The sequence below is a fragment of the Ursus arctos genome, unplaced genomic scaffold (genome assembly GCF_023065955.2).
Source record: "Ursus arctos isolate Adak ecotype North America unplaced genomic scaffold, UrsArc2.0 scaffold_14, whole genome shotgun sequence".
Taxonomy (NCBI): domain Eukaryota; kingdom Metazoa; phylum Chordata; class Mammalia; order Carnivora; family Ursidae; genus Ursus; species Ursus arctos.
Window position 1 is genome coordinate 67,364,223 of NW_026622808.1, and position 27,020 is coordinate 67,391,242.

The following is a 27,020-nucleotide window of genomic DNA, read 5'->3' on the forward strand; positions in this document are numbered from 1 at the left end:
GGGCCCCGAAGATTCCTCAGGCCCCAGCCCGCCTGCCCGCCCACCCGCCCACCAGGAGTTGACGCTCTCTGGTTCCTACGTTACAGCCCAGCCCCCGGCCCTGCCCGTGAGGAGGGCTTCTGGCGCATGTTCGGGGAAGCGCTCGAAGACCTGGAGTCATGTGGTCAGTCAGAGCTGCTGAGGGAACTGGAGGTAGGGCCACCACCCCACAGAGCTTCCTGGGGGCCCCCGTGCATGGACACACCGATGTGCGTGCCCGTAGGAAGCAAGCATGTTGATGGGGTCCTGCTCGTGTGTTGTGTGTGTCATGCACTCCTTGGCGCGCTCCGTGTAAAGCGTCTTCGCACACGTGCACACTGTGCATGGACACATATACAGGTGCGGTTGAGAGCACTGTGGTATGGCGCATCGAGGTGTGTGCACACATGAATGTGTCTGGCATCATCACGTGCACATGGGGGGCTGTGTGTGTGCATGCATGTGAGCATGCTCAGATATGCACAAATGTGGAGGGCGTTTTCAGAACAGGTGTGTCTGAGCGCACATTTGGATGCCGAGGGGCAGTTTGGGTGTCTGCGTGTGCAGGGGCAGTATGGGGACGTGGTTGTGGGCATGCCCTGTGAAAGCATGTGGAGGTCAGCGTCAGGGACAGCACGGGGGAGTTGAGAAGTGAATACAGCTTTGTGTGAGGTCAGCATGGCCCATGGTGGAACAGGCTGCCCGGGAAGGTCTCGGAAGGATCCAACTGGGTCATTTCGGGAGCTCTTCCATACTCTGAGAGCAATAAATATAAACTTCCACTTTATCTCCGCTTTTGTCCCTAATATTGTTGATTGGTGCCGATTTTTTTTTCTCCATCAGTCTTGCCAATTACTAGGCTCCTCGAAGAACTGATTTTTGGCTTTATTAATTCTCTCTTGTTTCGTTGTTTTGTGTCTTACTCATTTCTGTGTTTAGCTTCTACTTTATTTGTGTTTAAATAGTGATACTTTTCCTGCTTTCTTAGTTCCTTAATTTTCAATCTTCCTTCTTTTCTACCATAGTGCATCTTAAGCTATGATTTTACCCATAAGCACTGCTTTGGCTGCATTCCACCAATATTGATTCGTGATGCTTTTGTTGATCATTCAATTCCAAATATTTCAAAAATTTGTTACAACTTTAGTTAAGCCCTTGAATTATACAGAAGTGGAGAGTCTTTTTAAAACCCCAATTTTAAAACCAATTCATATTTGGTTTTAATTCATATGTACTGTGGCCAGAAAATCTGTTCAATTTGCTTTGAATTCTTTGGAGTTTGCTAAGACTTCTAGTCTTAGTATGTACTTAGTTTTAGTAAACATTTCATGTATGCTTGTAAAACAATGCAAATTCCCTTGCGTTGGGTGTAGGGTGCTCTGCAGATCAAGATTGTTCATAAACTTGTTCAAGTCTGGATCCTTACGAAATGTTGTATGTTTTATTTATCTTTATAGTTGTTTTTTGTTGTTGTTAGTAGTATGATAAAATTACCATCTCGAGTGGAGATTTGGCAAGTTCTTGACACTCTGTCAATTTTTGTTTCCTATCCTTCAAGGTTATATTGTTAGTTTCATATAAATTCATGCTTGCTATAACTTCTTGGTGAATTTTTCTTTTTATTATTAATCAGTATCTCTATCCCTATGTGCTTTGCACTTTAAATTCCATTTTTCCCCATAATAATATGGCTCTACCAGCTTTATTTTAGTAATGTTTCCTGTCTTTTCCCCAATTTATTTATTTTCAAACTTACTGTGTTACTAAGTGTGTACATTTATCATTTTAAATGTATCTGTTGTATGCTGTATGTAGCTGAATTTCCCCCAATCCAAGAGTCTCTCTTTTTTTTAAGACTAGTTCATTTATATTTATTGTGATTTCTAATACAATTAAACTTGATTCTAGCATGGAATTTACACTTTCTATGTATCCTACTTTCTCTATTCTTCTGATGTACTATCCTTCCTTTTCTCGTATTGATAAGTCTTTTCTTTCTCTTTACTCTCTCCACCACCAAAATGGATGTTTTAATAATTTTTATTCTTTTAGTGATTATCCTTAATTCATTTGTTTTAATATTCAATTTTTAAATTTAAAATGCTTTATTATTACAGAAGCCATATATGTGGCTGGTGCAAAATTAAATAGATGAGATAAAATCAAAACTAAAATAAATAAAATAAAACATAAGAACACAACATTCCCACCACACATAGATCATGACTGCTACTGCTTAAGTGAGCATGTATGTATTTTTAGGATGATGAAATCATGTTTTCTCAGTCAGCTACTCCATTTTTTTCCATATAGGGAAATAACTGTCTAATATATTTTCATCTTTTCTAATACCGAGGTCATATGCAGGTTTTCACAGTTGACTCCTAATTTCCCTTTCCACCTGGTCTGGCTAAACAGGTGCCCAATCCATGCTTGGCACCTGCTTGTCATGCCTTTCAGCCTCTCTTAATTTTAGTCCAGCGTCTTTTGAATGATGCTAATTTAAAATTGTTGTTTCTTAAGATAAAATTCGCATAACATAAAATTTACCATGTTAAAGTGTAAATTGAATATTAAAAGTAAAAAGAATGAATTCAGGATAATCACGAATAATTCAGGGGCTTTTAGCGTATTCACGATGTTGCGTATACACGGCCAGAACATCTCTAACATCCCAAAAAGAAACCCCACGTCTCCCAACCACTCTCTGCTTTCTGTCTCTATGGATTTGCCTGTTCTGGACATTTCTTATAAGGGGGGGTCATGCAGGATGTGGCCTTTCGTGTCTGACTTTTTTCATTTGGCTCGATGTTGTGGAATGTATCAGCCCTTCATGCTTTTCATGGACGAATAATATTCCATTCTGTGAATAGACCATGTTGCTAACTTTTTGAAAAGACCAGCAACAATTGACTTTGCCTTGGATTTTCACTATCTTTGCTTTGCTTTTTCTAGCAAAGTCGAATCAGTGCCTTGGCCCCCTTCCCGAATGAGACAGGGCCTGTAGAATGCCCCCATTTCCCTCTAAACTCTCCTCTTGTCTCCCTGCTTGTTTACAAATTGCTCGAAGTTAGTTAATGTGGGGTTTTAGTCAGTGCTCATTAGCGTTGTAGGCAGCTAATTTCTTTGCTCAGTGTTGCTTCTTGCCTCCCACTTTTTGCCTCCGAGTTCATCCTTTACGATCTTTCAGTGAGAATCTTGAGGTGGTAAACTCTTTCAGGTTTTGTGTGTGATTATATCTTATTTATTTTTATGATTAGCAAAGTAGCAGAGTGGTTAAGACCCTTGACTTTGAAGCCAGATTCTGAGTTCAAATCATAATTTCTCTTAGCCTCAGTTTCCTCACCTGTAAAATGGACCCCCCCCAAAATGGTATTTGCCTGTCTCATAGTATCGTACAGACCGAAATGAGTTCTGCGTGTATAGTGAGTGGAACTGAGCTCAGCACAAAGTGTTAATCACTCAGTGCCAACAGTTAGTATTCTGATTGTGGGTGTGATCGAGGGCCCCCCACCCCTGCCCACCATCAGACTGAGAGCCCCAGGGGGTGCTGTGCACCGCTGTGAACTGGAAGGCTGACACAGAGTAGGTGTCCACAGATGCTGACTGCAAAGAGCGAGCAAACAAGCATCCGAGTGAAGGGCCGTGTGTCCGCAGGCGTCCATCATGACGGGCGCAGTACAGAGCGTGGCCCTCGAGGGCAGGCCCGGCCACAGGCCCTGGCGGAGGGGCCAGGAGGTACCAGCGTCCGCCGAGGAAGTGCAGGAGCTGCTGCTGCCGACACCCTTGGAGATGCACAAGGTGGGCGCCGGGGCTGGCCACAGGAGGCCTGGGTGCGTGGCCTGGTGTCGGGAGGACCCGCCAGGGGCTCCAGAGGGGCCCGCCCCTCTCCGGGCTTCATTTTTCTCCACCAAATACAATTTTATACTAGGTCGAACTTTTCAGATTCTCAGCATTTGGGTGATACACACCCTGTGATACACACTGGGCTGCTGGGAATATTTTTCTTTAAGTGGACTCACTTTTCCCCACTTATGTTAGTGTGTGTGTGTGTATAAAATATAAACACATTTATATATGATACATGTATATGTGTGTGTGTGTGTGTGTATATCACGTCCTTAAAGGAGAAGCCAGCCTCCTGCGCCATCTGTAGGTTACTATATAGAAAAACCAACAGAAGCCCTCAGAAGGCTCAGAGGCTCTTGGTAAATTGGGAGATGAGCCAGTGTTAGAGGGGGGAAAACCATGGATACCCCACTGAGACTTTCTCCTGGAGGTAAGGGAGAGCATTGAAGAAGAACCGAGAAGGAACCCCTTCCCCAGCTTCCCCACTGTGACTAGTGCCGTGAACCGGAGGGTGGGCTGCCATGGAGAAAGCGAGGGGGCGCCATGTGGCAGAGGCAGTGAAGTGGTGGGGTGCGCAGCTGGGCAGTGGGCTGGGCGTGGGTCCCCACCCCACGGGATTTGGGCTGCTGTGGGGAGCTGAGGGCAAAGATCAGAGCTCCAGGGACCTCCTCCTCTTTCTGCTCCCAGGTGACCCTGCACAAGGACCCCTTGCGGAACGACTTTGGTTTTAGCGTCTCTGACGGCCTCCTGGAGAAGGGTGTCTATGTCCACACTGTGCGTCCTGATGGGCCCGCCCAACGTGGGGGCCTCCGGCCCTTCGACAGGGTCCTTCAGGTAATGCTGGGCTGGGGGCACCATGGGTAGTGTGGCCTTTCCTTGCCTCATGGGGAAACAGCCCCACTTCTACCCTGGCTGAGTGGCCTTCGGCAGGTCACCTCCTCTCTGAGCCCCAGCTTCCTCGCGTGTGAAGGGAATGACACCACCAGTCAGGTTAGGCTCAGTTATGTTGCAGGAACAACCCTGAATCTCAGTGGCCTCACATACGAACCTTTATTTGTTCGCTGGGGGCCGGCGTAGGCTTGCTCTGCCAGGCCGACGGGGGCTCTGTCCTCTTGCAAATGGCCTCGGCCACGTGACATAGGAACCGAGACTGGAAAAATCACACGTGGGTTTTTTGGTTTTTCCCCCGCCTTCACCCAGAAGCAACCCCTGCCACTCCCCTTCACAGCCTATTGGCCAGAACCAGTCACGTGACCTCGCCAACAGCAAGGGAGTCTGGGAAATGTGGGTGAGCCAATGGAAAGCTCTGGGACGGCCCTGGCCCAGCCGCCCTGTGCTCCCTTTCCTGCGCCCCAGCTGCTTTTGTTCCCTTGGTGTGATTTCTGCTCTGTTAGCGCTACGTTTGCCGAATATGTTTCCTTTAAACTGGTGCAGTTTTTCCGACTTAAATTTATTTTGCAAGGAAGCTTTTCATGTCATTTAGGAATGAAAACCCAGCACCCCTTGCTTGACATTGAAGGTCAATGTGAAATAAAAATAAAACAGAAACAAAGCAATGTCACCAATTCTGGGCAGGAAGCTGAGTGTGTGGTCTGCTCTTTCATGTTGAAAAAGGGAGAGAAATAGGTGTTAGAGGATCGGGAAGGATGTCCTGGCGCCCCCGTTGGGGTTTCTCTTTGATAAAACCTAACCGGAAGGATTGAAGGAGAGCACGAGGAAGGAGGACTTCCTCTCTGCGTGTTCTAGATTTACCCTGTATCTGGGCGGGGGCCGGGCCCACACTCGAGGACATCTCACGATTCCTACCGACTTCAGCTCGGCTCAGCTGAGGCCCGTCTGTCCCCTTGGCTGTGTTCCCTGCAGGTCAACCACGTTCGCACGCGGGACTTTGACTGCTGCCTGGCCGTGCCGCTCCTGGCGGAGGCAGGCGATGTCCTGGCGCTGGTCATCAGCCGCAACCCGCTGGCACAGAGCAGCCGAGCCCCACGAGCACCAGGCCCCAGCAGCCCCCGGATGCTTTGAAGTCAGCACGTGGTCTGGACACCCCAGGGGCCGCCTGAGTAGGTCCTGGCCCCCAGACCTGTAGCTGGGCTGGACACCTGGCCACTCACTCATCCATCTGTCCGTCTGGCAGGCCCTGAGCCATGGACCGAAGTCTGTCTCTATTCTCCGGTTCTGTGGTGCCTGGAGTACCAGGCAGTGAGGTCCCAGCCCTGGTTGGAGTGACATCTAGGTCTTTCTCCACGTTGGGATTCCAAGATGTCCAGAGGAGCCCCATTCAGTAGAGGTTGAGGCAGGCTGCTCAGCTGGGAGAAAAGGGGCCTAGGAGCTAGGGAGCCCAGGTCAGTGCGAGTGCTTTCTCCCAGCAGAGCTATGGAGTTGCCAGGGAGGAATGAGCTCCCTGTCACAGGAGGTGAGCAAGTGGGAACTGGACACCCCCAGTGCAGTCATGGATGGAGATGTGAGGCATCCGGGCAATGGGTCCACACAGGCTCAGGTAGTTAGTTTCCCCACAGGGGGAGCATTTAGGGTGCAGCGGGGGGGGGGGCACTTTTTCTGGACAGCCTCCCACCAAGAGGGATGCCACTCAGGGTGGGAGCCTAGCCCCTTCCCTTCCCCAGAATTCTGGTGTTTGGGGCTTGCTGGCATCCCCACTTACGAGGCTCTGGAGCCGGGATGGCTGAATCCCGGGAAACATGGGCTTGTTGAGTCTGAAAGTGAGTGATTCTTTCATTTTGGCATCTCTGGTCTGAAGCCTCCGGGATCTGAGACCCGCAGTTCTGGGCCCTGTGGGCCAGCTCGGTGTCCGGCTTTGGGCCCTCGGTCGCTCCTGTTTCTTTTGTAGGGGTGCAGGCACAGATCCATGTGAATACACCCCTCTCAGGCCAGGCCCCTCACAGTGGGAGGGAGTCACCTGGGACAGAAGACCCAGGAGTGTTCATCCGCCTGCCATTTCAGGGGGGATGGGAAGCCATAGAGGCATCACACGTGGGATGATACAGCTCCTCTTCGATCTCCAAATCCGTGAAGGAGGAGAGACAGGGAAAGGGAGGTACAGAGACAGAGGCAGGCAGGAGAGATGGGCCATTCTCTCTCATGCCCAAAGGTGACAGTGTCCAAAGGGGTCATTTAAGGAAGTATATCCCCACTCGAAATCTGGAAGCACCAGCATCCCTTCAAGTCATTGTCCTCATTTTCCACAGACCAGAAACCCTTTTGATTTGAGAAGGGCACGGGCCTTCACTTGGTGGTCTGAGTTGCAGCCCCAGGGATGGAGGTGGGCAGGCAGGATTCAGTCTTGTCTGGGGATTTGCTTTGCTCTTAATGGGGGTCTCAGGAAAATGGGGCACCCGCTCCCAGCTGCGTCCTCCATGCTTCCGTCCCGTGGAGGCCCCCCAAATGCTCTTCCACTTGAGGGACAAGATTGGGGAGTAAAGAGGCCTATTCTTTTTGCTCTGGGTTGCTGCTTGGTTGCTGTGACCCCCTCTGGGTCTGACCCTCTCTGGATAATCGAGGGGGTGGATAGTCTCTGAGCAGGTACGGGCCTCCCTGTCACGTCAGAACCATGCCCACTGGGCACCCTGCCCACACTCTCCCTGAGGGCCTGCATTCCCTCCTCTCCCTCCACTTCCTCACACCCTGCTGCTCCCTGCCTTCCCTGGAGAGCCCTTCATGCCAGGGCTGGACTGCCCATCGCCTCTGCTATCTTGGACTCCCGTGTAAACACCGGCCCCAGGGTGAAATTGCACTGCCCACCCATCACAGGGGCACCGAGCAAAAGCCAAGAGCCCTCAGCTTGGGGGGCTAGGGGCTGGCAGAGCAGAGACATGGCCACGGGCAGCTGCAGCTGTGTGAGCTTAGGCAAACTGCCCAGCCTGTCTGGGCCTCTGTCAAGTGACGGGGCTGGACAGGCTGTACTCCCACGGCCCCTCGGCTCGGGAGAGCTGCGTTTGGCTGCAGGTGAGGGAAGAAGCAGCCCCTCCCCGACCAGTGCCCCCCTGCCTCCTGCGGCTGAGGCCTCTGCCATCCCCCAGACGTATGCAACCAGGCCCGGCAGGTGGCCCCTGGCCGTGGCCAGCCTTCTCATATGCAATATTCCTTCTGGCTTCTCATGGGGATCATAGATCCCAGACTTGACATTTCCCGATACCCGTCCCCGGTGAGCGTCCTGCCTGCCTATGCATTTTGGGTACAGCTCCTGTGACCTGCCCCTTCCACCCCCCAAAGCTGTATTTTTCTCTGGCTGAGATTAGAGCATATTCCTTGTAAAGTATTTTTCTACATGGGGTTTTCTTAGGGCTCTCGGGAAGCACATGCCAAGGGGCTGTGTTGCAAAGGCCATTTGGGGTCTGTTTGGGGCCCGTGTATAAATCTGTTCTGCCAGGGGTTGCAGTGACTTAGGAGCTGGGGATGGGTTGCTGTTGGGATGATTTTTTAAAATAAAATTATTTAAATGCAACTAGACTGTGGTGTCTTTTTTTTTCTTTTCCTTTTTTAAATCACAGGCTGGCAATGGTCAGCGTCTGTTGGATCTTATGACATCTTCCCTGCTTTTAATTAATTCATCCATTCTCAAGGTCTGCCTGGGCTACGCATCATTCTAGCACGAACAGGACAGATGAGGTCCATCTGCATGGCGCTTAGAGTCTAGTGGCAGACAGACCGGGAACGAAGAAGCAAATCGCAAAGAATTATTTCAGGAAGTGCACAGTGCGGTGAAAAAAACCCAGTCACGGGGACAGAGTGTGGGGTGAGAGCTTTAGCCTAGGGCTCAGGAAGGACTTCTCTGAAAAGGTGGTATTTGGGCCGAGACCCTAAAGACAGGAGTCCACCCTGTGGAGACTGGGAAGTGCCCCAGGCAGAGGGCACAGCAAGTGCAAAGGCTCTGAGGTGGGAATGCACGCGGTGGGGTCAAGGAAGAGAAAGGAGGCCCGGAAGCAGAGTGGGGAGACCAGGCTGGAGGCCTGCAGGGTCCAATGGTAAAGGTTTGGGTAGGGACTGTGGATTTTATTGTCTGCAGGGCGAAACCAAGGAGGCAGGTGAGTGGTGGGTCTGCTGTACGGAGCCCCTTTAGCCTGGGTGCAGCCCCGTCGATGCCCCAAGTCTTCACAGGGCAAGCAGGGCAGGACGAGCCCTGAGGTCATGGCCAGGCCTCACTGGGGGACCATGCTCTGTGCAGGCAGAGGAAGAACGTCTTCTCATCAACTATGCAGGATGGAGTGAGCACCCCGTCTCCGGAGGTGTGCTAGCTTGGCTGGAACCACGCTGGGTGCAGTGATGTGGCTGGGCCAGGGGAACCAAAGGCGAGTTGTGCCCAGGGCACTGCTGCTCCTCCGAGTGCTGGGTGATAGGTTCAGGGCCCTTCCAAAATGGGGAGGGCGGTGTGGCCAGGTCATGACCTGGAGAGGCAGCCCCGTCCTACACACAGGCTGCGTGCAGGCACTGTTCTGCATGCTTTTCAAGAAGCCCCTGGATCACGGCCTTCAGCAGTGGCTCTGTTATCATCCCAGTGTTCTAGGTGATGAAAGGAGGCACAGAGAGGTTAAGTAACTTGCCATTAGTCACACAGGAAGTAAAGGATGGAGCTACAATTTGAAGAAGTTACATGGCCAAGGCACACAGGGAAGAGGAAAGTAGAGGCCATCAGAAAGGCCAACAGACAGAAAAAGAGCTGGGGGAGTGGTATTTTATTCCAACATCGTCTATAAACAGTTACTGAGAGAGGTTTTCCTGGTCTGTGAAGTTGGGGAAGGGACCCAGCAGGCTCCCCTGAACTTGCCCGCACTCATCAACCTGCCCAAAACATTGACCTGCTCCATGACCCCCAGTGAGGCTGAGCCCCTCTGCCAGCCTCAGTTTCCCCATCTATAACAGTGGGTTGGGTACCTGATTCCCAAGGCGGAGGACGTCTGTGCCAACCACTTATTTTCTGGGGTCCTGAGTGTCCTCCCTTCTGAGGCCCCAGTGTCTGTGGCATGATTTCTATTTGCATTCCTCCGGCGCTCACCCCCTCCCTGCAGCCTGGCCCACTCTTGCACTTGGCAATCAGAAAGCCCCTGCTTGGGCGTAAGTGACTACTCCTGGTGCAACACCCCTCATCAGCCCAAAGCCTCAAAGGGGGCGGCGGTGTATTCCAGGGGGGGAAACTGAGGCTTGGGAGACCATGTGAGGTCTCCCTGCCCCGCAGGGCTCGGTGTGTGGCAGGTGGGCTTCAGTCCCCAGCGTCCGTGGAACCAGCCGGAGCAGACCCAGGAGACGGAGGACATCTGTCTCACAGACTAGCTGTGCACCCTGGAGTGAACCGCTTCCCTTCTGTGATCCTCTGCCTCCGCGTCTCCCACCACAGGTGACAACACCCACCTTTGGGGAGCACCCAGGGCAGAGCCGAAAGCCCCCGGAAGCTGTCAGGCGCTTGCCGAACAGGAGGGAAGACAGCCTCGTCGAGACAGAACCCACACGTGTTGGATTTTAAAAAGGAAATGTTTATTTTCATGTTATAAGGTGATTACAAACTCCTCTAAAAAAAAGCAAAGATGAATTTAAAATATCGATATACATATTTATCTAAAAAGCAAAAAAGGAAAAGAAAAGCCCTGCAAAATACAGGGATTCATATCATAAAACATTTATACACAAAAGCTTGTGTACTGCAGGACTGAATGACACACCGAGGGTCTTATTCAGATACAAACGTCCCTCCTCAGAAGAGTCTCGTTGGTTGAATTTTTTTTTTTTTTTACAAAAGTTTAAAATATCTTAAAAATATTTTGAAGTTTTAAAAAAAAGTCCTGATGAGCCAGACGTATTTCTGGAAGGAGGCAAGACCCACGTTCTCAGCTTTCTCTTGTGCTAAATACAGAGTCACAGTTGCTAGGGATTCGAAAATTAATTGGGGGCGGCGGGAAGAAAGAAAGAAATGGAGCCAACATCTCAATTTGAAGCCAAATATATAACAAGATGCTCCATCCCTCAGGGAACTGTCAGAACACGTCTGTAGTGACACCCACGAGAGAACAATGAAACACAGCTCCCTCTTCAAACCAGAGCATTCGGAGGGCCAGGCGTCAACAGGGCGCTGGGGGCGGGGCAAATGCTGCTCTCTGGCTTCTGGGTTGCTCACACCCCTCTCTGAGTTTTAATATCTGGGATTTTGTTTGGTTTGTGCTTGTTGGGTTTCTGCACGGTGCTATTTATAGCCACCACGTGGACAGCCCAGCCTGGGGCTGCCTGACATTGGGTCTCAGGGCCGGATGGGACCTTGACGTTGCTCTTGGGTCCTTCCTGGCCTGTATCTGAGGCCTGAGGGGAAGGGAGGACCTCTGCCTTTAGCACTGGCTGCCCGGAGCATCGCCCCGTCCAGAGGGGCCGTGTTGGGGAGATGCCTGCTGGGCCATGGGCCACTGCGTGGTGGCACCTGGGTGACACAGATCACCCTGTGCCAGGCTGAGGGTGGCTTACTCCCCTTGTGCTTCACCACCTTCTCGGGGGGGGGGGGCGGGCACTGGGGATCTGCGGTGAGAGTGAGGGAACAGAGGTACAGAGAGAGAGGGCTGTGTGTCACCCAGAAATCCTCTAAGGCCACTTCTCGCTGCCTGGGAATGTCCCACGTGGCCTCAGGCTAAATCTTGCCTAAGGGATTCTGCCTCTTGTACACCAACTGGCTTCCCTGGGCCTCAGTTTCCTCACATGCAATCGGGATCTCAATTCCTAGCTCAGAGGACTGTGGGGTGCAGGGCCAGGGTGAACGGGCGCTGCCTCTCCTCCTGGACGGCGGCCAGGCGCCTGCCACAGAGCCACAGCGTGAGGTCCAGTGGGCCCGAGGATGGTGAGAGGGTGGGGGCGCTGCTCTCCTTGTCCTGAATGCTGGCGGACAGAGCGCTTTCCTTTTCATAAAGGCTCGTCTTTGGTCTTCAGAAGAACACTGGGGAGCTGCACTCGCCACACCCCCCTTGGAGAACCTGCAGCTGGAACTGACTGGGGACAGTCTGGTTCTAGTCCCTGCTCGCTGTGCCCAGTCTCCTCCTCACTCCGGGCCTCATTTCCTCCATTTTACAAGGGCGCTAACTGGGGAAGCGCTGACATGCAGGACAGTCCACTGCAGGGACTGACACGGCCCGTACCAGGCTTGATGAAGCATCTCCCTGGGTCAGATTTATCCTGAGGCCCTTACCCATTTCTACATCCTCAGAAAGTTCTTTAACCATCTCCCTTGCATCCCTTCTCAGAGCCAGCTGACTGGGCTACGTGGGGGCACCAGAATTTCTGACCCATCCCAAGGCAGAGAGTGGGCGGACCACCTGTTCTCCAGAGACAGGAGGACCAGAGTCATGAGCTCCAATGACAAGTTTCCTTTATGTGGAGACGTATGAAAGTCATGCATCATTACACCTTGTACTCACAGAGCCAAGTTCTGCAGATACAGAAGGGCTAGGGGAGCAGACAAGAGGGGCCAACTGGAGACAGGTGCACCAGGAGATTGTCGAGGAACGGGCTTGGAGAAAGTGGCTGACCTTCCTTCCAGGCGGGGCCTGGGGACTTGGTCTGCATGTGTCTTTGGTCTAGAATTTGGTCTGCGAGTCTTAGAGAAGAAGCCTTTCTCGGGCCATCTCCAGAATGTTGCAATTTGCCCACCAACTTAAAATACTGTAGCCTTTCACGGGAGGGGAGATGTTGTAGCTTGAAATGACCACAAATGCCCAGGCAGCCACAGCTTGCCAAGCCCCCCTCATCCCCGTACATCACCTGTCCCCAGTCGTCGACAGTGGTTAGTTTACTAAGTTCCGTGAGACAAAGGAAAATAGGTCACATTGCTACTCAGTAAAATTAGGAAACAACAACAACAAAATCAAATCAGACACAGCGGCAACCATAAATACACAGAAAAACAGGAACACAGAATTGTTAACAGTTTGGAATAGGACTGGGTATTGTTTGGCAGAGTATATGCTTTGGAAACAGTGAAATGTGAATGCTTGCCAAAGAGAAGAGGTTCAGGATTGCCTCTGCCCCTTGGGAGGGGGACACCAGAGGCTCCTCCCCTCCCGAATCTGGGGAGAGGGTTCCAGGATTCAGAGAGCCCCCGCTCTGAAAACCCGAGCTGGACTTCACTCTCCATACCCCACGAGGCAGTCACTGTCGTTTGTGCGTGACGATGTTTAGTTTAGACTCTGAACTTGGAAGTGACAGTTTAAATGGCACAGTTTAGGTCCAAATGGGGGCTTGGGTGGAGACGTGTCCATCTCAGGATTTTAAAGGTGGAGTACCTTCTCTCCTGGTTCGAGAGGAATGCCGCTCTCAATCAGACTCTTGGTCAAACCAGTTCTGGGGTGCCAGCCCCCCGAACGATTCCACCTTTCTAGAAAACGCTCCCTTGCCTCCTCTCCTCGGTCCCCACGCAGTGCGCATCTCACACCTGCGACTGCAGGAGCTGGGATGTGAAGAGCTTCACCATCCCCCGACTCACCACCAAGGGCTGCTCTTGTGCCTGAACAGGGAGGAGGGTCTCGGAGCACTTCGTCTGAATCCAAGATCCAGGGAGCCTCCAAAATCAGTCTTGGCACTCCCAGCTAGGAGCTGGGGCAGCCCTGGGCGGGGAGCTTGTCAGAGGTCTCCCAGCCTCTGGGAGATGAGGACAGCTGAGGGTGGAGAGATGAGGAAAGAAAAGCGCCCCTCCCTGACACCAGGCCTCTCTGAACGCCTGGGCCCACACCCTTTGGTCCACTGGCTCACCCCTCGTCCCTCACCAAACACATCATGCTTCTCTCCTACACGCAGCTGCGAGAGATGTCAGCTGGGGAATGGCCAGAACCTGATAGAACCCCATTAAAATGCAACAGACCCATCTGGGTGACGTTTGGCGCCCTGAGACTGCTGGCTCCTGCTGGGCTGGCCTCAGACTGCTGCCTGGGATGCCCTGGGCGGCAGCCGAGCGGTCAGCCTCCTGAACATTGGGGCACCATCCTCCCCAGCCCTCCTGGGAGCTCTTGCCGTTCCCCCTCGGATGAATGGTTCTGACAATCTGTCCATCAGTCCTTCTGGCCATCCAACCTCGATCTCAAAGTACTAGGTGGGATTTTGCTCCTGGAGCAACGGTTTCTAGAGAGGACTTTCGCTGTATGGCGTCATCTGTCCGCTTTACGTCAGTCCCTTGATCTGAGGGGCTGAGTCATTGTTTTGGCATCTCTCTTCTTGGCTAAGACAAGTGTAATGAAGCATCTTCTCGTGGCCCTTCTTCCCCCAGCCCCTCTGGGTCTGGCCAGCCCGTGGGGCCTCTTCCTCCCCAGCTGTATACTCCTATTTGAACCAGGTTGGGAAGGCGCTACACCTTTAAAATGGGTCTACTGTCCAGGAAAATTCCACCCTGTGTTTTTGGGGGCAGAACTTTCTGCCAGCTACGCAAGCACCGAAGAATTGCTTTTGAAAACGAGATCTATTGCTGGCGAGAAGATCAATTCAAGTGGTAAAAGTGTATGACAATCTCGAAATGTATATATAGTTATATGTAAAAAAAAATACAAAGAAAAATTTACCAAGTTCCCATAAAATACATCTAATTCAATATGAAAGCTCTGCCTCACGCCGGACATCTGCCGGTGGGTTTTCTTTTTTGTACAAAATATCCCCAAATCAAAACGAAATACACACACGCACAATGCCACACACACGCACACTCCCACGCGCACACACACGCAGAGTAACATTTCCTGTGACAATTAAAAAAAACAATCCTAGTGCAAATAGAAAGCTCTGTAAACCTGGTCCTATGAGAATCTAATGTTAGTAAACAGCAGGGAAGCAGCCCGTCCACCTGAGGGCTCACATCATGGTCTCTACTATGATGTGGGTCGGTTTCATGAGCGCGCCGTTCACGGCCAGGCGGGAGCTGTAGGGCGTCGCCCCCTCGCGCTCCACGGCCCAGCGGTTGGGTTCCCTCGGGGTCAGCAGGTATTTGAGTCTCTGGAGAAGGAAGGGGACGGGAGCAGAGAGGCAAGTCAGGTGGTCTGCTTCCCCTCTCCCCCACGACCGTCTACACCCTCTGAATCCGGCCAGTGGGCCGTTTGGCCTTTGGCAGACTAGGACCCTCTCTGGACCCCCCCATCGTATCCACTGGCAAATGAAGGGGTTGAACCAAGGTGCTTCTGAGGTCCCTCCGGGCCTTGAATCAGGGCAGAATTCCCGTCAGTAGTTTCCTTGGCCAACCCCTGCTCGCACACCTCAGGGACAGGGGACTCACGCCTCCCAGCTCCAACTTCTTTCTCCCATGGAGCTGAAATATGCCTCCTTGTAATTCCCATCCCCCCGCTTCCCTGACTTTGCAAAGCAGCCCGAGTTTCTGCAATTTCTATGCCAGAGGTTGGATAACTGTTGTGAGCCTTCTATGGCTCCCACCTCCCCCAAGGAGAAACTCCGAACTCCTCAGTCGCCTGTAAACGGCATTTTCTGCCTTCTGGCACTAGGGTCCCCCCCTTCCCCCCGCAGGTGTCCGGTTCTCCCTGCTCGGGGCTCGGACACCACTGCTCCTGTCGAGCTGCATCTTCTGACAGAGAGGAAGGAGCCAGAGGTGGGACTGCACGAGAATCAGCCCATCACTTTTGGGCAGGGTGAGTTGTGTCTTCCCGACTGGTTGCTGGATCATGGACTCAGTGAGGGAAAGAGCCCTTCTCAGGACCCCCAGAAAGCCAACAGTGGAATCGGGACTGGAACTCAGGGCTCCTGACTCCCAGCTCCCCTCCTGCCAAGCGTCCATTCAGAGGCTTCAGTAGGAAGCGGTCGTGAAGATACCTTCCTACATAGGCATTTACATTCCATTTAAATATACTACATTTAAGCTGCTTATTAAAAGCTACAGGATTTCACTGGGAAAGTCCAGATTTCCATCTGCTCTTAAAAACTTGCAAGATCTGGTAAGCCCAGGGCCACACACCTGCTCTTGGTAACAACGGCCAGAGCTCAAGGCCTGGCTGCCTGCTGACGCTCTGGCTCACCTTCTCCAGGTCCCTCCCAGCCCCGCCTGATGGCTTCCCTCGCCTGGGTTCCCTGCCTGGTCCTGGAGCAACTGGCCTGGAGGCCCCAGGGCAAGGGCAAGGGCAAGGGCAAGCGATGGAAGGGCAGCCAGAGAGCAGGTTCGGCTCCTTTCCATCACGTTGCCTCTCCGCACAGGTACACGCCCAGAAGGTGGGACAAGAGGCAGATAAGGCCGGGCGGCCAGCCGGGGCTCCAGCTATATGGGAGGTGCAGACGGAACTGGAGTCAGCCCAGGACAGAGCTCTGGGTTTGCAAACCTGGCTCAGAGAGACGCTCATGGCTGGGAGCACAGGCGGGGGACAGGTCGAGGGGCCCACAGCAAACGGATCGATGGGGCTCCTATGCCTTCAGAGGAGGGGGCTTTGGTTATCTGCCTGGTTTGTAGGTGCAAGTTTGGGTGGAGGCCTCACCCACACCCTCCTCCTTCCCCCACACAAACCCCATTCTCATCAAACCTCTAAACTTGGGATGAAACACTATGTTAGAATTAGGCTTTGCAGGGACACAAGTCAGTGTTAGGTGTCCCCCACGCCCCCATCCACGGTTGAAGTACGCAACTGCTGTGGGCACTGACCAATCAGAACGGACATTCAAGACCCTCTGCTGTGCCCTAATGACCTTTTTAGTTTCTGGGTAGGAAGGACATTCTGGAAAATTCCCAAGGAGGGGCTGGGTTAGCATGGAGTGTTTGGGGGGGGACATGCGGAGGGCTCAGGGCCATAGCAATCACCCATCCGTTCCCAGACCCAGTAGTTCAGGATTTTAACAAATAATAGGGCCTACCAGGAATCTGGCTGAACACTGGGGTCCTTCCCTGTGTCCTCTGAGAAATTACAACGGGTCCGATGCTGCAGGAAGACCCCAAGGGCCCCAGGGCTGTCCTGGCTCAGGCGGACCCCAGCTTCAAGGCCTCCTGTTTTGCTCCCGGGCACACCCCCGCCTACTTCCTCTGTCCAGGGCAGGCTGCTCCCTTTCTGCCTGGGCAGCCCCTCTCCACAACCCCCCCCAACCTCCAGGCCATTCCCCTGCCCACAAGGAAACTGGCCCAGCCCAAGGGGGAGCCAGGGCCCCAGGACATCCTGGCTCCAGATTTTTAAGAGAATAACAATAAAAACAGCCCAGAACAAAACAGTATAGTCTTGGAGCTGGCCCAAGCCCAAAGGTTAAGGGAGATTCTAAGAAAAGGATTTCTTGGAAAGAGCTCCAGCTTTTGCCACAGCCTGGAATCTGCAGTATTGTTGGGAGAAATTTCTGAGGGGTTGGTGGTAAGGAGGGGGCCTCGGAATGGGAGGCTGGCAGGCACAGGGACCTGGGGGCCTGAGGTTCTGTCTCCAGCAGCAGACAGGGCCACAGATGTGGGGAAGGGGACACCAGCATGGGTTGGGCTTATCCAAAACTTGGCTTCAAGGTAAGAGAAGGGCTCTGGGAGCTCAGGCTTCCTTCCCGGCTCCTTGTCTCCTGTCTTATGGTTTCAGCAACACGGCCCCCACTTCTCCCAGGATAAAGCCCTAGCTCTGAGCTTGGCATGCAAAACCATGGTCACCTGTCCAGTGCCATCGCCCACCCCCAGCACATGTCACTGCTGCCCAAGTGCTGTCATATGTCCTTGCCTGTGAATGCACCGGGCATCACGGCCTTCCAGGTCTCATCCTCTGCCCGGCAAATTCCTCCTCCTGCCCACAGCCCTGCTCCGAACGTCACCACAGAGCCTTTGTCCACGGGAACTGTTCTTTGTTCCCGTTCCCCCACGTGCCTGCCCACAATCTCAAGCCCTCTGTGGGGCAGGCAAGGGGTCCAGGACCCAGACAGAGCAGCGATGTGCCCAAGGTCACACAGCAAGCCAACAGCCAACAGCCGGTAGCTGGCTTTCCCCCTCCTCCCTCCCCCTCCCGCACCCCCCGCAGCCAGCCTCGGCCCCATGTGCTCACCACGAGGAACGGCCCTTCCGTCTGGCAGAGGCGGATGACCATGACCAAGGGGACACACATCATGGAGGACAGGGCCAGACTCCAGCCTAGCCCGATGGCCCAGGTGGGGTACACATAGACTTTGTTGTAGGTCAGGGGGATGTACTTGACGAGAGAGAAGATAAAACATCCCTGTGGAGAGATGGTGCAGTCAGGGGGGGCCCTGGGCATCGGGGGCAGGGAGCTTCGGGAATCAGGGCAGGCCTCACCCGAGGGGCCTTCCCCCTTCTCCACTCTGCTGCCTGAGGACCTCCCCTGGGGCAGATCTGATCAAGTTGCTTCCCAGCTCAGGGCCCTTCTGTGGCTTCCCAGTGCCTCCAGGACGCTGTCCAAACTCCTCAGCCTGGCCAGCAACGTTGGCCAGGAGCTGTGCCCCTTCACCCCTTACCTACCCACTACCCCTTCCTCCACATCCACACTCCAGCTGCCCTGAAATCCTTCCAGCTCCTCAGCCACTCACCCCGGGGCCTCAGAACAGGCTGTTCTCTGACTGGACCCCTCCACCCTCCATCTTCTCATCTGAATTTAGCTCTCGTGGTCCTGCCGTACTTGTCCAGGCCCTGCCCAGACTCGGGAAAAGCACGTGGTTATTACTCCTTCAGCACCCGCTCCCCCACCCAACTGAGTCAGTGGGACAGGTGGGGTGTCAGTCTTGCTCCCCCCGGTTCTCTAACACCTGGTGCAGCTCGAGGTGCACAAAGCAGGTGCATAATAAAGTTGAGCTGCACGGCTGAAAGTCTTTCCTCCCCTCCCCACTGCCACTAACCATCTCCATCCCTGACGCCCAGACCTAGCCTCCCAGGACCAGGTGCAGACCTAGGCCTTGCCCAGCTGGGTATCCAGCTCCAAGCCCATGCCAATGGCCAGTGGCCACCAGCATCCATGAACGGTGGGGTGCGGTGAGCTCTGAGCCCAAAAGCCTGCGCAAAGTCTGCATTTCCCTGAGAGGAGAACATAGGACTGGCTGGGAGGGCCCAGGACTTGTGCTTCTTGTCAGGATCCCAGCATCTCAGTGTATAACCCAGGGTTGTCTTAGATTCGTCCACAATGTAAACATGACTTACATCTTCACTACCTAATATCTGGGGCTTGACGGGAAGACAAATCCACGGAAACCAGAATTAGTGATGCGGGAAGGGAGAGCACCAGGGTGCAGATGTCTTCTACTAGGTGTCTACTGTATGCCTGGCCCTAAGGGTGGGGTGTAGCTTAGACAGGGAGAGGCCCAGAAGAGCGCTGCTCTTGGCTCTCCCAGCACCAGGAAGCTTGGTACCTGCCCGTTCATATTCCTCTCTCCACCAGGTGACCTTACCTACCACCTGCGGATGCAGGCTACTTCTCATCTATCCAACTCCTCGGGGAGGGAAAGAGGAAGAAACTGATGGTCAGAGTGGTGAGAGGAGTTTCTTACAAATCAACGTCAAGTGAGGACGAGAACACGGCTTTGAACCCAGCTAAATTCATCTCCAACGATAACTCGCCAATTGTGGTTCCCGGCTGCTACAGTCTACTGAATTTTGTGGGGAAAATATGCACCTCAGAGGAGAAGACCCCAGCCATATTCAAGGACAGCAGTAACAACCCAAGGTTGTCGGCTGCCACTCACCTCCCACAGCAGAGTCCTTGCTTTATGACAGGGTACACTGGGGCCCCAAGAGGTAAGGGACTCGCTTAAGGTCCCACACAGTGCGTTAAGGGCAGTGTGGATTTATTCTGGCCCAGGAGTGGGGTCACTGAGGGGAGGATCCATTCACCTCTCCACATCAGCTTCCTAAACGCAAGGGACATTTCTGCCATTTGCACTCCTCACAGTATGAGCCGAGAATGGCATAGCAGTGTCTTCCCCTGCAGTTAGCTCCAAAGCTCATGACTGGTTTCAAACAACAGAGAAGCAGAGCGCTTCCCTTTGGCCAGAGCCTCTGAGTGGAAGTTTGAAGTGGGGTGCCTGGGCACGCTCTAAGCTCCATTCTAAGATGGTGGGCAAGGGAACCCTGGTGGGAAGAGGAATGTGGCACATCGCTGCCCTTGGGTCCTGGGTGGGTACGAAGCTTCCTTGGTCTTGGCAGAGTCCAGAGCATCTCTCTGCTGGGACCTCCCACAACCCCCACCCTGCCATGGAAACACCGCATTTCCAACATCTATGACCTGTCTCCATTTGACATCCCAGAGGCCCCGCAACTTCGTCAGTGACTCAAACAGCTCACTGAGTTCCAGAAGGGCTCCGGCAAAGCTTATGTGCTCTGTTGTGGAGCCCCTGAATTTCTCAACATGCCCCGATACACCTTCCTCTTTCAGAATGCCTTGCCTTTGCACAGGCTGGTTCCTCTCCCAGGGATGCCCTTCCTATTTTCTCTTTCTGACCAGCTCTTACTTATCCTTCAAAACTCATTTCAAGGTAACTTCTGGGAGCAGTCTGCGGCCCCACCTCTCCCAGGCAGAGGCGTCACTGGGCTTGTTACAGGTCCGCACGTGGCAGATGCTAAGTGAAAGGTGATTTAGCAGGTAAGAACGTCAAGCCCCAAGGAGAACAGACTAACACCCACAGCGAGGCAGGGCAGAACTCACAACACAGAGAACTGGAGTGACCACGGCCCAGCTGTACTTCATCCAGGGCCCAGGCCGATAGCCAATCATGTCCTCAATACCGTCATACAGGTTATCGCTGCCTAGGAGAGACAGAGGCAGACAGACAGTGACGCCGTGTCCAACACTAGCATCTGAATTACACAGAAGGGGCTCAAGGGCCATGAGGGGGTCCCTGGGGTCTGCTCCGGGGCCCTGCTACTTGATGCCACAAAGACCCAAGAGTGGCAGACATTGATCTGAAATTATTTGAAATTCAAATGTTAACTGGGCCTCCTATATTTTTCAGGCAAACTGAGACAAACCCCAAATCCTGGTGTGGCCAATCCAAGGTCTCAAGAGGGTTGAAATAGACCGTGCCTGGACCCCAGAGCAGTACATCATAGGTAGACCCCTGCACAGCCCAATTCTGTGTTTGTAAAACATCCAGTCAAACCCTGCGTCTTTAGCATGAGGAGAACACGCAGGGTGGTTACAGTGATACCATTTCTGTAGGGAAGGGGCAGCCTGGAGGGGACAAGTCCAGATGGGGAAGGCCTTTGTCTTCCAATCAGAATGAACTCCCCTGAGAATTCTCTGTTTTGGAAGCTTCTAAATACAGAGACCCAAAGCAGAGGCTTGAGAAAGGATACGCAAGACTCCGTACTCACCATAGACCCAGGCAATAACAAAACATTCAAAGAATGCAACCCACAAAAGGCATACACCGCTAGCTGCATAGTAGTCAAATAGTTGAAACACATACATGCCACCCTGTGAAGGAAAAACCAGAGAACGTTGACTGGCTAGTTGGTATCCAAATCCCTCAATATATAAAGAGCTTTGGCATATCATTAAGAAATAAAAAACCCAAGAGAAAAACGGGCACAGACTATGATGACCAGATCCATGTGTAAAAAGATGCTCAACTTCGTGTTTGAAAAATTTAATTAAAAACACTCAGGGGTGCCTGGCTGGCTCAGTCGGTGGAATGTGTGACTTCTGATCTCAGGGTTCTATGTTCGAGCCCCACGTTGGGCATAGAGACTCCTTAAGAAAATAAAATCTTTAAAACACACACACAGAAAAATGAAAGCAAAATATGTGTTCCTTAGCAAAAATGATGGGTTTCCTGAAGCCTGCTTCCAAAGGAGGTGCTGAAAACTAACTGGGGCCAGCAGAGAGTAATACTTCAGTGGTATCTAGCTGCTCGGTGTGGACCTGTGATCTGCCTTTGGCACGCGTGTATTCCTTAAAGGCACTTCTCGAGAAACATTTCTTTGTATTTCCAGTAGGAAAAAGTGGTGATGTGAAACCCAGACCGAGTTTGGGGGCCCATGCAGCGGTCTGCTCGAGAGTGTGGGGAGGTAGGTGGGAGGGGCCCGTGAGACAGCAGGCTACGCCAGGCTTCCACGCTTCTGTTATTTAGCACAAGACTCTCTTTCTTTTCTGGCCTGCCTCTTCTTAGACAGCTGATCCACTGTTTCCTTGGACGCTCCCTGCTTCCTTCCTCTCTGCTTCTTTCTTCCCATTTAGATGGATCCTCCTTGTGGCCCTGCCCACCCTCTGAATAACACACACTCCCTGTCGACCAGCCAGGCCCCGGGCACTGCCTGCAGTGTTCACCAGGAGGTCTGCATTTACCCTCCAGAACGTCTCTGCCTCCCTCCGGGCCTGAGAAGGGCCACTGCACAGTCATGGATGAAAGAGCTGCTATTAAAATGGATTTCAGCTCAAGTACCTCTCCCCCAGGCCTCCTGGAAGGAGAGAGGGACAGAGGGCAGGCGGTGGCCATGGTGTTGCCATGGTCACGGGAGAAAGGGCTGGGGAGTCTGGGTCAACTGCTAGGTCCTGAGCTACCTCCTGCTGTCCACAATGGAGGCCAAGTCCCCCAGGCGTGGGGGGGACCCCTGAGCCGGGTGGGGCCAGGAGATCCCCCCCCATCCACCCCGGTCCTGGTCCTCCTGCCTTGCCACTGCCTCCACTGGCCGGGGTCAGTACAGCCCCGACCTGATCTTTGAAGCATGTGCAGGTCACCAAGAGCCCTGCAAAGAGAAGGTCCCCCGTGCCAGGTGAGAAAGCCACCTACCTCCGTCACCATCGCCAGCCCCAGCAAGTAGCTGACGCTGCACACGGAGGCGATGAAGATTTCCCGACGGAAACCCTTCCTTAGGAAGGATGGGTAAAGGTCGACCAAGGACGTGACCTGTCCTTCGACTTCAACAAACTGTGGAGGAGAAGAGAGTGGCTGAGCCCCACGTGCCTGGCACCTCCCCTCTGCTCGGAGAGGAGAGTCCCCAGCACGCACAGAGTAGCATGGGGGGTCGAGTCCAAACGTATGAACCTGGTCTGCTGGGCTCTGCCTGGGGAGTCCCGCCGGCTGGTCAAGCCACAGTGGGCCAAGCACAGTTCTCCAAACAGCCCACACGTCCGTGTCTTTGCTTAATGAAGCTCATCAGAATGTCTTTCCTTCATCATTCAGGACTCAGCTCAAGAACGACCACTTCTCTGAAGCCAGCGCTGACCTCCCGCCTTAGCCCGCTGGCTGGCACAGACGCGTTGGCACGAACACCTCCTGCCATTTCAGTCTTGGCCCTTTCTGACACCGAGGGCAGTGTCCCCTCATTTCTGGGCCTCCAGTGCCCAGGGTGGCCAGGCACGTGTGGCTGCCCAGCAGACCCTGAAGAAGGGACGGGGGTAACTCAGGCCAAGTCCGGGCTCCAGTTTCCCCAGCAGATTCATGTGGTGGTTTTAGCTCTGTGGGGACTGTGGATCCATGAAAGAATCCACATGCCCACACGTGTGAGCCAAGCGCTCACCGTGCCCCCAGGAACCCATTCCTGGGCTCCCAAAGGTAGAGAAGCCTATTGGAAGGGGCCCCTCCCTGGGTAACATGCTAGGGTGATTCTCAACCTCTCTAAATCTTCTAAATCTTTCCATCTTTGCAACTAACGATATAACTCGGAGACGGATCCGTATCATTACACGGAGAGCCGCCTCTGTTTGCAATGGCAGCATGAAACTGTCCTGTGCACGCGGAGCGTCAAGGGTCTGACCGATGCCCGATGGATGGGTTCCCGCCTTCTGCGGCTGCTGACCTGGGCAAGGACGCTTCCTCCCCACGTATCTTTGGCGCGTATGTATCACAGCACAACCCGGAAGTGAAGCCGAACCGCTCTGCCAACCAACACACCCACCAAGGCCTGTCTGTCGGATTCCTTTAAAAGTTGAAAAGCTAAAACCTTGACCCTTCTGTTCTTTCATCTACGAGAGGCATTTGGGAAGGATGTCTCCCCACCATTCCTACAAGAAAAATCCGACCACTTAAGTCCTTTGGGATGCACCCGAGGAGATCAAGGAATACAAACAAGGAGCAAATCCCTTTCATGGCTAAAAGGGGCTGGAAGAATGATTCTTTGTTGCCCGGAATTCAGGGAAAAGATGAGCAAGAGGCTCTTGAAAGGGGCCCAAAGAGAAGTGGCTGATGGTCTGACCTCTGACTGATGTGTCGGCCAACGGGGTTTTGGAACGGCCACTGAATTACAGCAAACCAGCTCAAACACCAATCTTCAAAAGGAGTTTAGAAACAAAGGTTCTTTCCTTTTTGAGATGGGGAAATCAAAGACAGGAAGGTGCAGTGCCACCGTGAGTCAGGGTCAAGACCGGCACGAGCCCCTCATTTCCAAGTTCCCTTCAGACCTCTCCCTCACTTAACAGCTACGGGACCCTGATTTCTCCAAGCATCAGTCTTCTCCCCCGTACAATCGGGGGATCTTGCCTACTCAGCAGGGATGTTGAGAAAGATCTGAAATCGTGAGAGGAAAAACTGGTAATCGCGTGATTGTGGTGAACCCAAGTCGGAGGCTGGGTGAGCTCCAGGGAGGTGGGGCCGGCTCTCTCCCCCTCCTGCGCTGTCTGCTCTCTCGTGCAAGCGCAAGCGTCTGCCTCCAGGCGCGTGACATCCCTCCTCCACCTCACCAAGAAATACACAATGAGGGGCGCCTGGGTGGCTCAGCTGTTAAGCGTCTGCCTTCGGCTCAGGTCATGATCCCGGGGTCCTGGGATCGAGCCCCGCATCAGGCTCCCTGCTCGGTGGGAAGCCTGCTTCTCCCTCTCACACTCCCCTTGCTTGTGTTCCCTCTCTTGCTGTCTCTGTCAAATAAATAAATAAATAAAACCTTTTAAAAAAAGAAAAAAGCAAAGAAATACACAACGATACAACAGATCCTAAGCCAAAGAGCGCTCCCTCCACACGCTAGGCATCTGGGAGGGCGTTTCCTTTACGCGCAAAGGTCACACTCCATCAGCAAGAGGCGTCCGCCTGAGATTGCCTGGGGATCTCCAGCACTTCCACGGGACGAAGCTATTTTGGGGGAGTCCAAGGCAAGGCCGGGGGGGATGAATTAGCAGGTCAGGCAATGGGCGGCCCCACGGGCAAGCCCATTCCTTAAACCAGCTCTGCACGGCCTTGGCCGAGCCCTTGTCTCCCTCAGCCTCGGTTTTCTGGGCTCTGCAGGGTAACAGCGTGCAGCTATAGGGACGCTACAGATTAAGGAGTTAACATATGAAAAGAGAGAAAAAAGAAAACAAAAACAGGACTGGGAAAAGGGGCAATGGGAACCTGTGTAATGGGGACAGAGCTTCGGTTTGGGAAGATGCAGAAGTTCTGGGGACGGAGGCTGCTGATGGTCGCACGGCAGTGTGAACGTACTCAATGTCACTGAACTGCGTGCTTAGTTGAGACGGTCCAGTTTACGTTATGTGCACTTTGCCACACGCGGGTAGATCAAAAGCCTGGCGTGAAGCCTTGCCCGCAGGAACGCCTTGTGTGACGGTGCTCTGGTTGCCTTCACGGGGCATGAAGGGGTTACCGGCATCTGCAAAACCTTTCCTACGTCCCTGAGTTCACATAGCAAATAGATGCAAAGGAGGGATTACAACCTAGGCCATCAGAATCCTGAGGCATCGTGCCCTAGCACCTGGGGGTCAAATCCCCATCGTGCCCTTCTTGGTATAACAACTAGGCAGGTCATCTAAGGGCTCTGACCGCTGAGTTTCATGTTCTGAGCGGAAAGGGTACCAGCTCCCCCCGATGCTGGCTTTGAGAGCTGGCCACGATGCCCCGAGCCTGTTGGCCGCCATGAGAGGTGTATCTCTCCAGCCAGGCCCCCCTGCCTCCCAGGGAGAAAACTAATGAATAAACCACCTCTGCTCACTCAGGAAGCAGCTTCCACAGCCTGAGAGGCCCATCTGGGGCCCATGGAGATGTCATGCTTTGTCATTTATTAACCTCTGTTTTTTTGTTTTCACTTAGAGCTTTAGAAGAAGTTATAAAAGCCATTTGCTTGGGGCCTCCAAAGGCCAAACTCATTAACGAGGGATGATTAATGGAGTCCTCTTGCTGTTTACACGGCTCAAGCCCACCAAACGACTGCACAAGTATTTTGTTTTTGGGCTCCCAAATGTTTCCACTCTGTCTTCTCTGCTAATCCTGGTCCCCTTCCTGCCAAATCCTTCGCTCTGTTCTTGACCTTGCTGGCAGACTGCCTCCTCTCCTCTTCCTGACCTTCTAAGATGTTCCTCCTACCTGGTTCTGAGCCCACAGGGACCCACCCTGGGCCCCGGTGTGGAGGCTGCTGCCCAGGGCCGGGTAGTGAAGCCCTCTCCGGACCTGGTGGCAGGCCTCACCTCTCACAGGGTCCCAGCTAACCCAAGATTTCCCAGGCGGCGGCCAGAGACCCAGACCACACAGGAGACTGCAGAACGCCTGGCTTTCAGATGCTGGCCCCTGGGCAGCACCGCTTACAGGGTTCTGGTCTGGGCAGACCACCGGCCCGCCCTGCACACCCTAACTCCCCAGTCCTGAAGTCATGCCTGTGCTCTAGACTGTCCTCTCGAGACGCCCCAAGGAGAAGACACATATCTCCAGGGGCAGGTGTCCAGGGATTCACTCTACTATCCTCCAAGCACCACTTGCTGCTCTTATCAGGCACTGTGGCTGGTACTTCATACAAGGCACTGGAGGTATAAACACACCCATTTACCAGATGAGAAAACTGAGTCTCACAGAGGGGAGGGAAGGTGCCCAGTGCCACACAGCAGCATGGGGGCTAGGAACTGTGTATCCAAAGCCAGACTCGGCCACTGGTTGGCTCTCACTGACATAGCCCCTGGAGGCCTGAGCCCTAGAGGGATGGCACGTAGGGGTTAAGAAGTGCAGGGAAACAGCCACACGTGGGCGGTTGGTATAGGTTGGAAGCGCAGAAGCCGGATGGCCAGACGACAGGGCCGGTCTGAGTAAGGCTCCCCAGTGCTCAGTTGTTCACCGAGCCCTGGAAGATCACGATTTCACTGCGTGGGGAACAACTCCCGTGCTCCAGGACTCACCGAACACCAGGTGTGATTTCAGCTTCTCTGGCTACACTAGGACAACCAGGGACGGCCTGGGCCATGACTGTCCGTCCCAGCCCTGAACTGCCTGTCTGCCTCGTCACTCAAGGGCCCCCGCGTGACCGTCCACGGGAACAACACATCATCACCACCTGGTCTTGTCCTTCTACTTCCCGTCTATGGCTTCATTTTAACCACACCCTTCAAGCG

General features: G+C 53.3%; 2 protein-coding genes across 5 annotated transcripts in view; one reads left to right on the plus strand and one right to left on the minus strand.

Moving 5' to 3' along the window:
- The window catches only part of GRIP2 (glutamate receptor interacting protein 2), a 42,180-nt gene extending 33,854 nt beyond the window's left edge, over window positions 1–8,326 (plus strand). Inside the window, exons 21-24 of the mRNA XM_026501432.4 lie at window positions 87–192; window positions 3,676–3,819; window positions 4,555–4,701; window positions 5,731–8,326. Coding sequence (XP_026357217.1) covers window positions 87–192; window positions 3,676–3,819; window positions 4,555–4,701; window positions 5,731–5,889 — 556 coding nt within the window. The 3' untranslated portion in view covers window positions 5,890–8,326. The remainder of the gene's footprint in view (window positions 1–86; window positions 193–3,675; window positions 3,820–4,554; window positions 4,702–5,730) is intronic.
- A 2,002-nt stretch (window positions 8,327–10,328) lies between these two features.
- The window catches only part of SLC6A6 (solute carrier family 6 member 6), an 82,848-nt gene continuing 66,156 nt past the window's right edge, over window positions 10,329–27,020 (minus strand). For all 4 annotated transcript variants that reach the window (XM_048226576.2, XM_044385092.3, XM_026501435.4 and 1 more), the window contains 5 exons: window positions 22,510–22,647; window positions 21,092–21,194; window positions 20,424–20,524; window positions 17,820–17,990; window positions 10,329–14,823 (listed from right to left, as the gene is read on the minus strand). In XM_048226576.2, coding sequence (XP_048082533.1) covers window positions 14,683–14,823; window positions 17,820–17,990; window positions 20,424–20,524; window positions 21,092–21,194; window positions 22,510–22,647 — 654 coding nt within the window. In that variant the 3' untranslated portion in view covers window positions 10,329–14,682. The remainder of the gene's footprint in view (window positions 14,824–17,819; window positions 17,991–20,423; window positions 20,525–21,091; window positions 21,195–22,509; window positions 22,648–27,020) is intronic.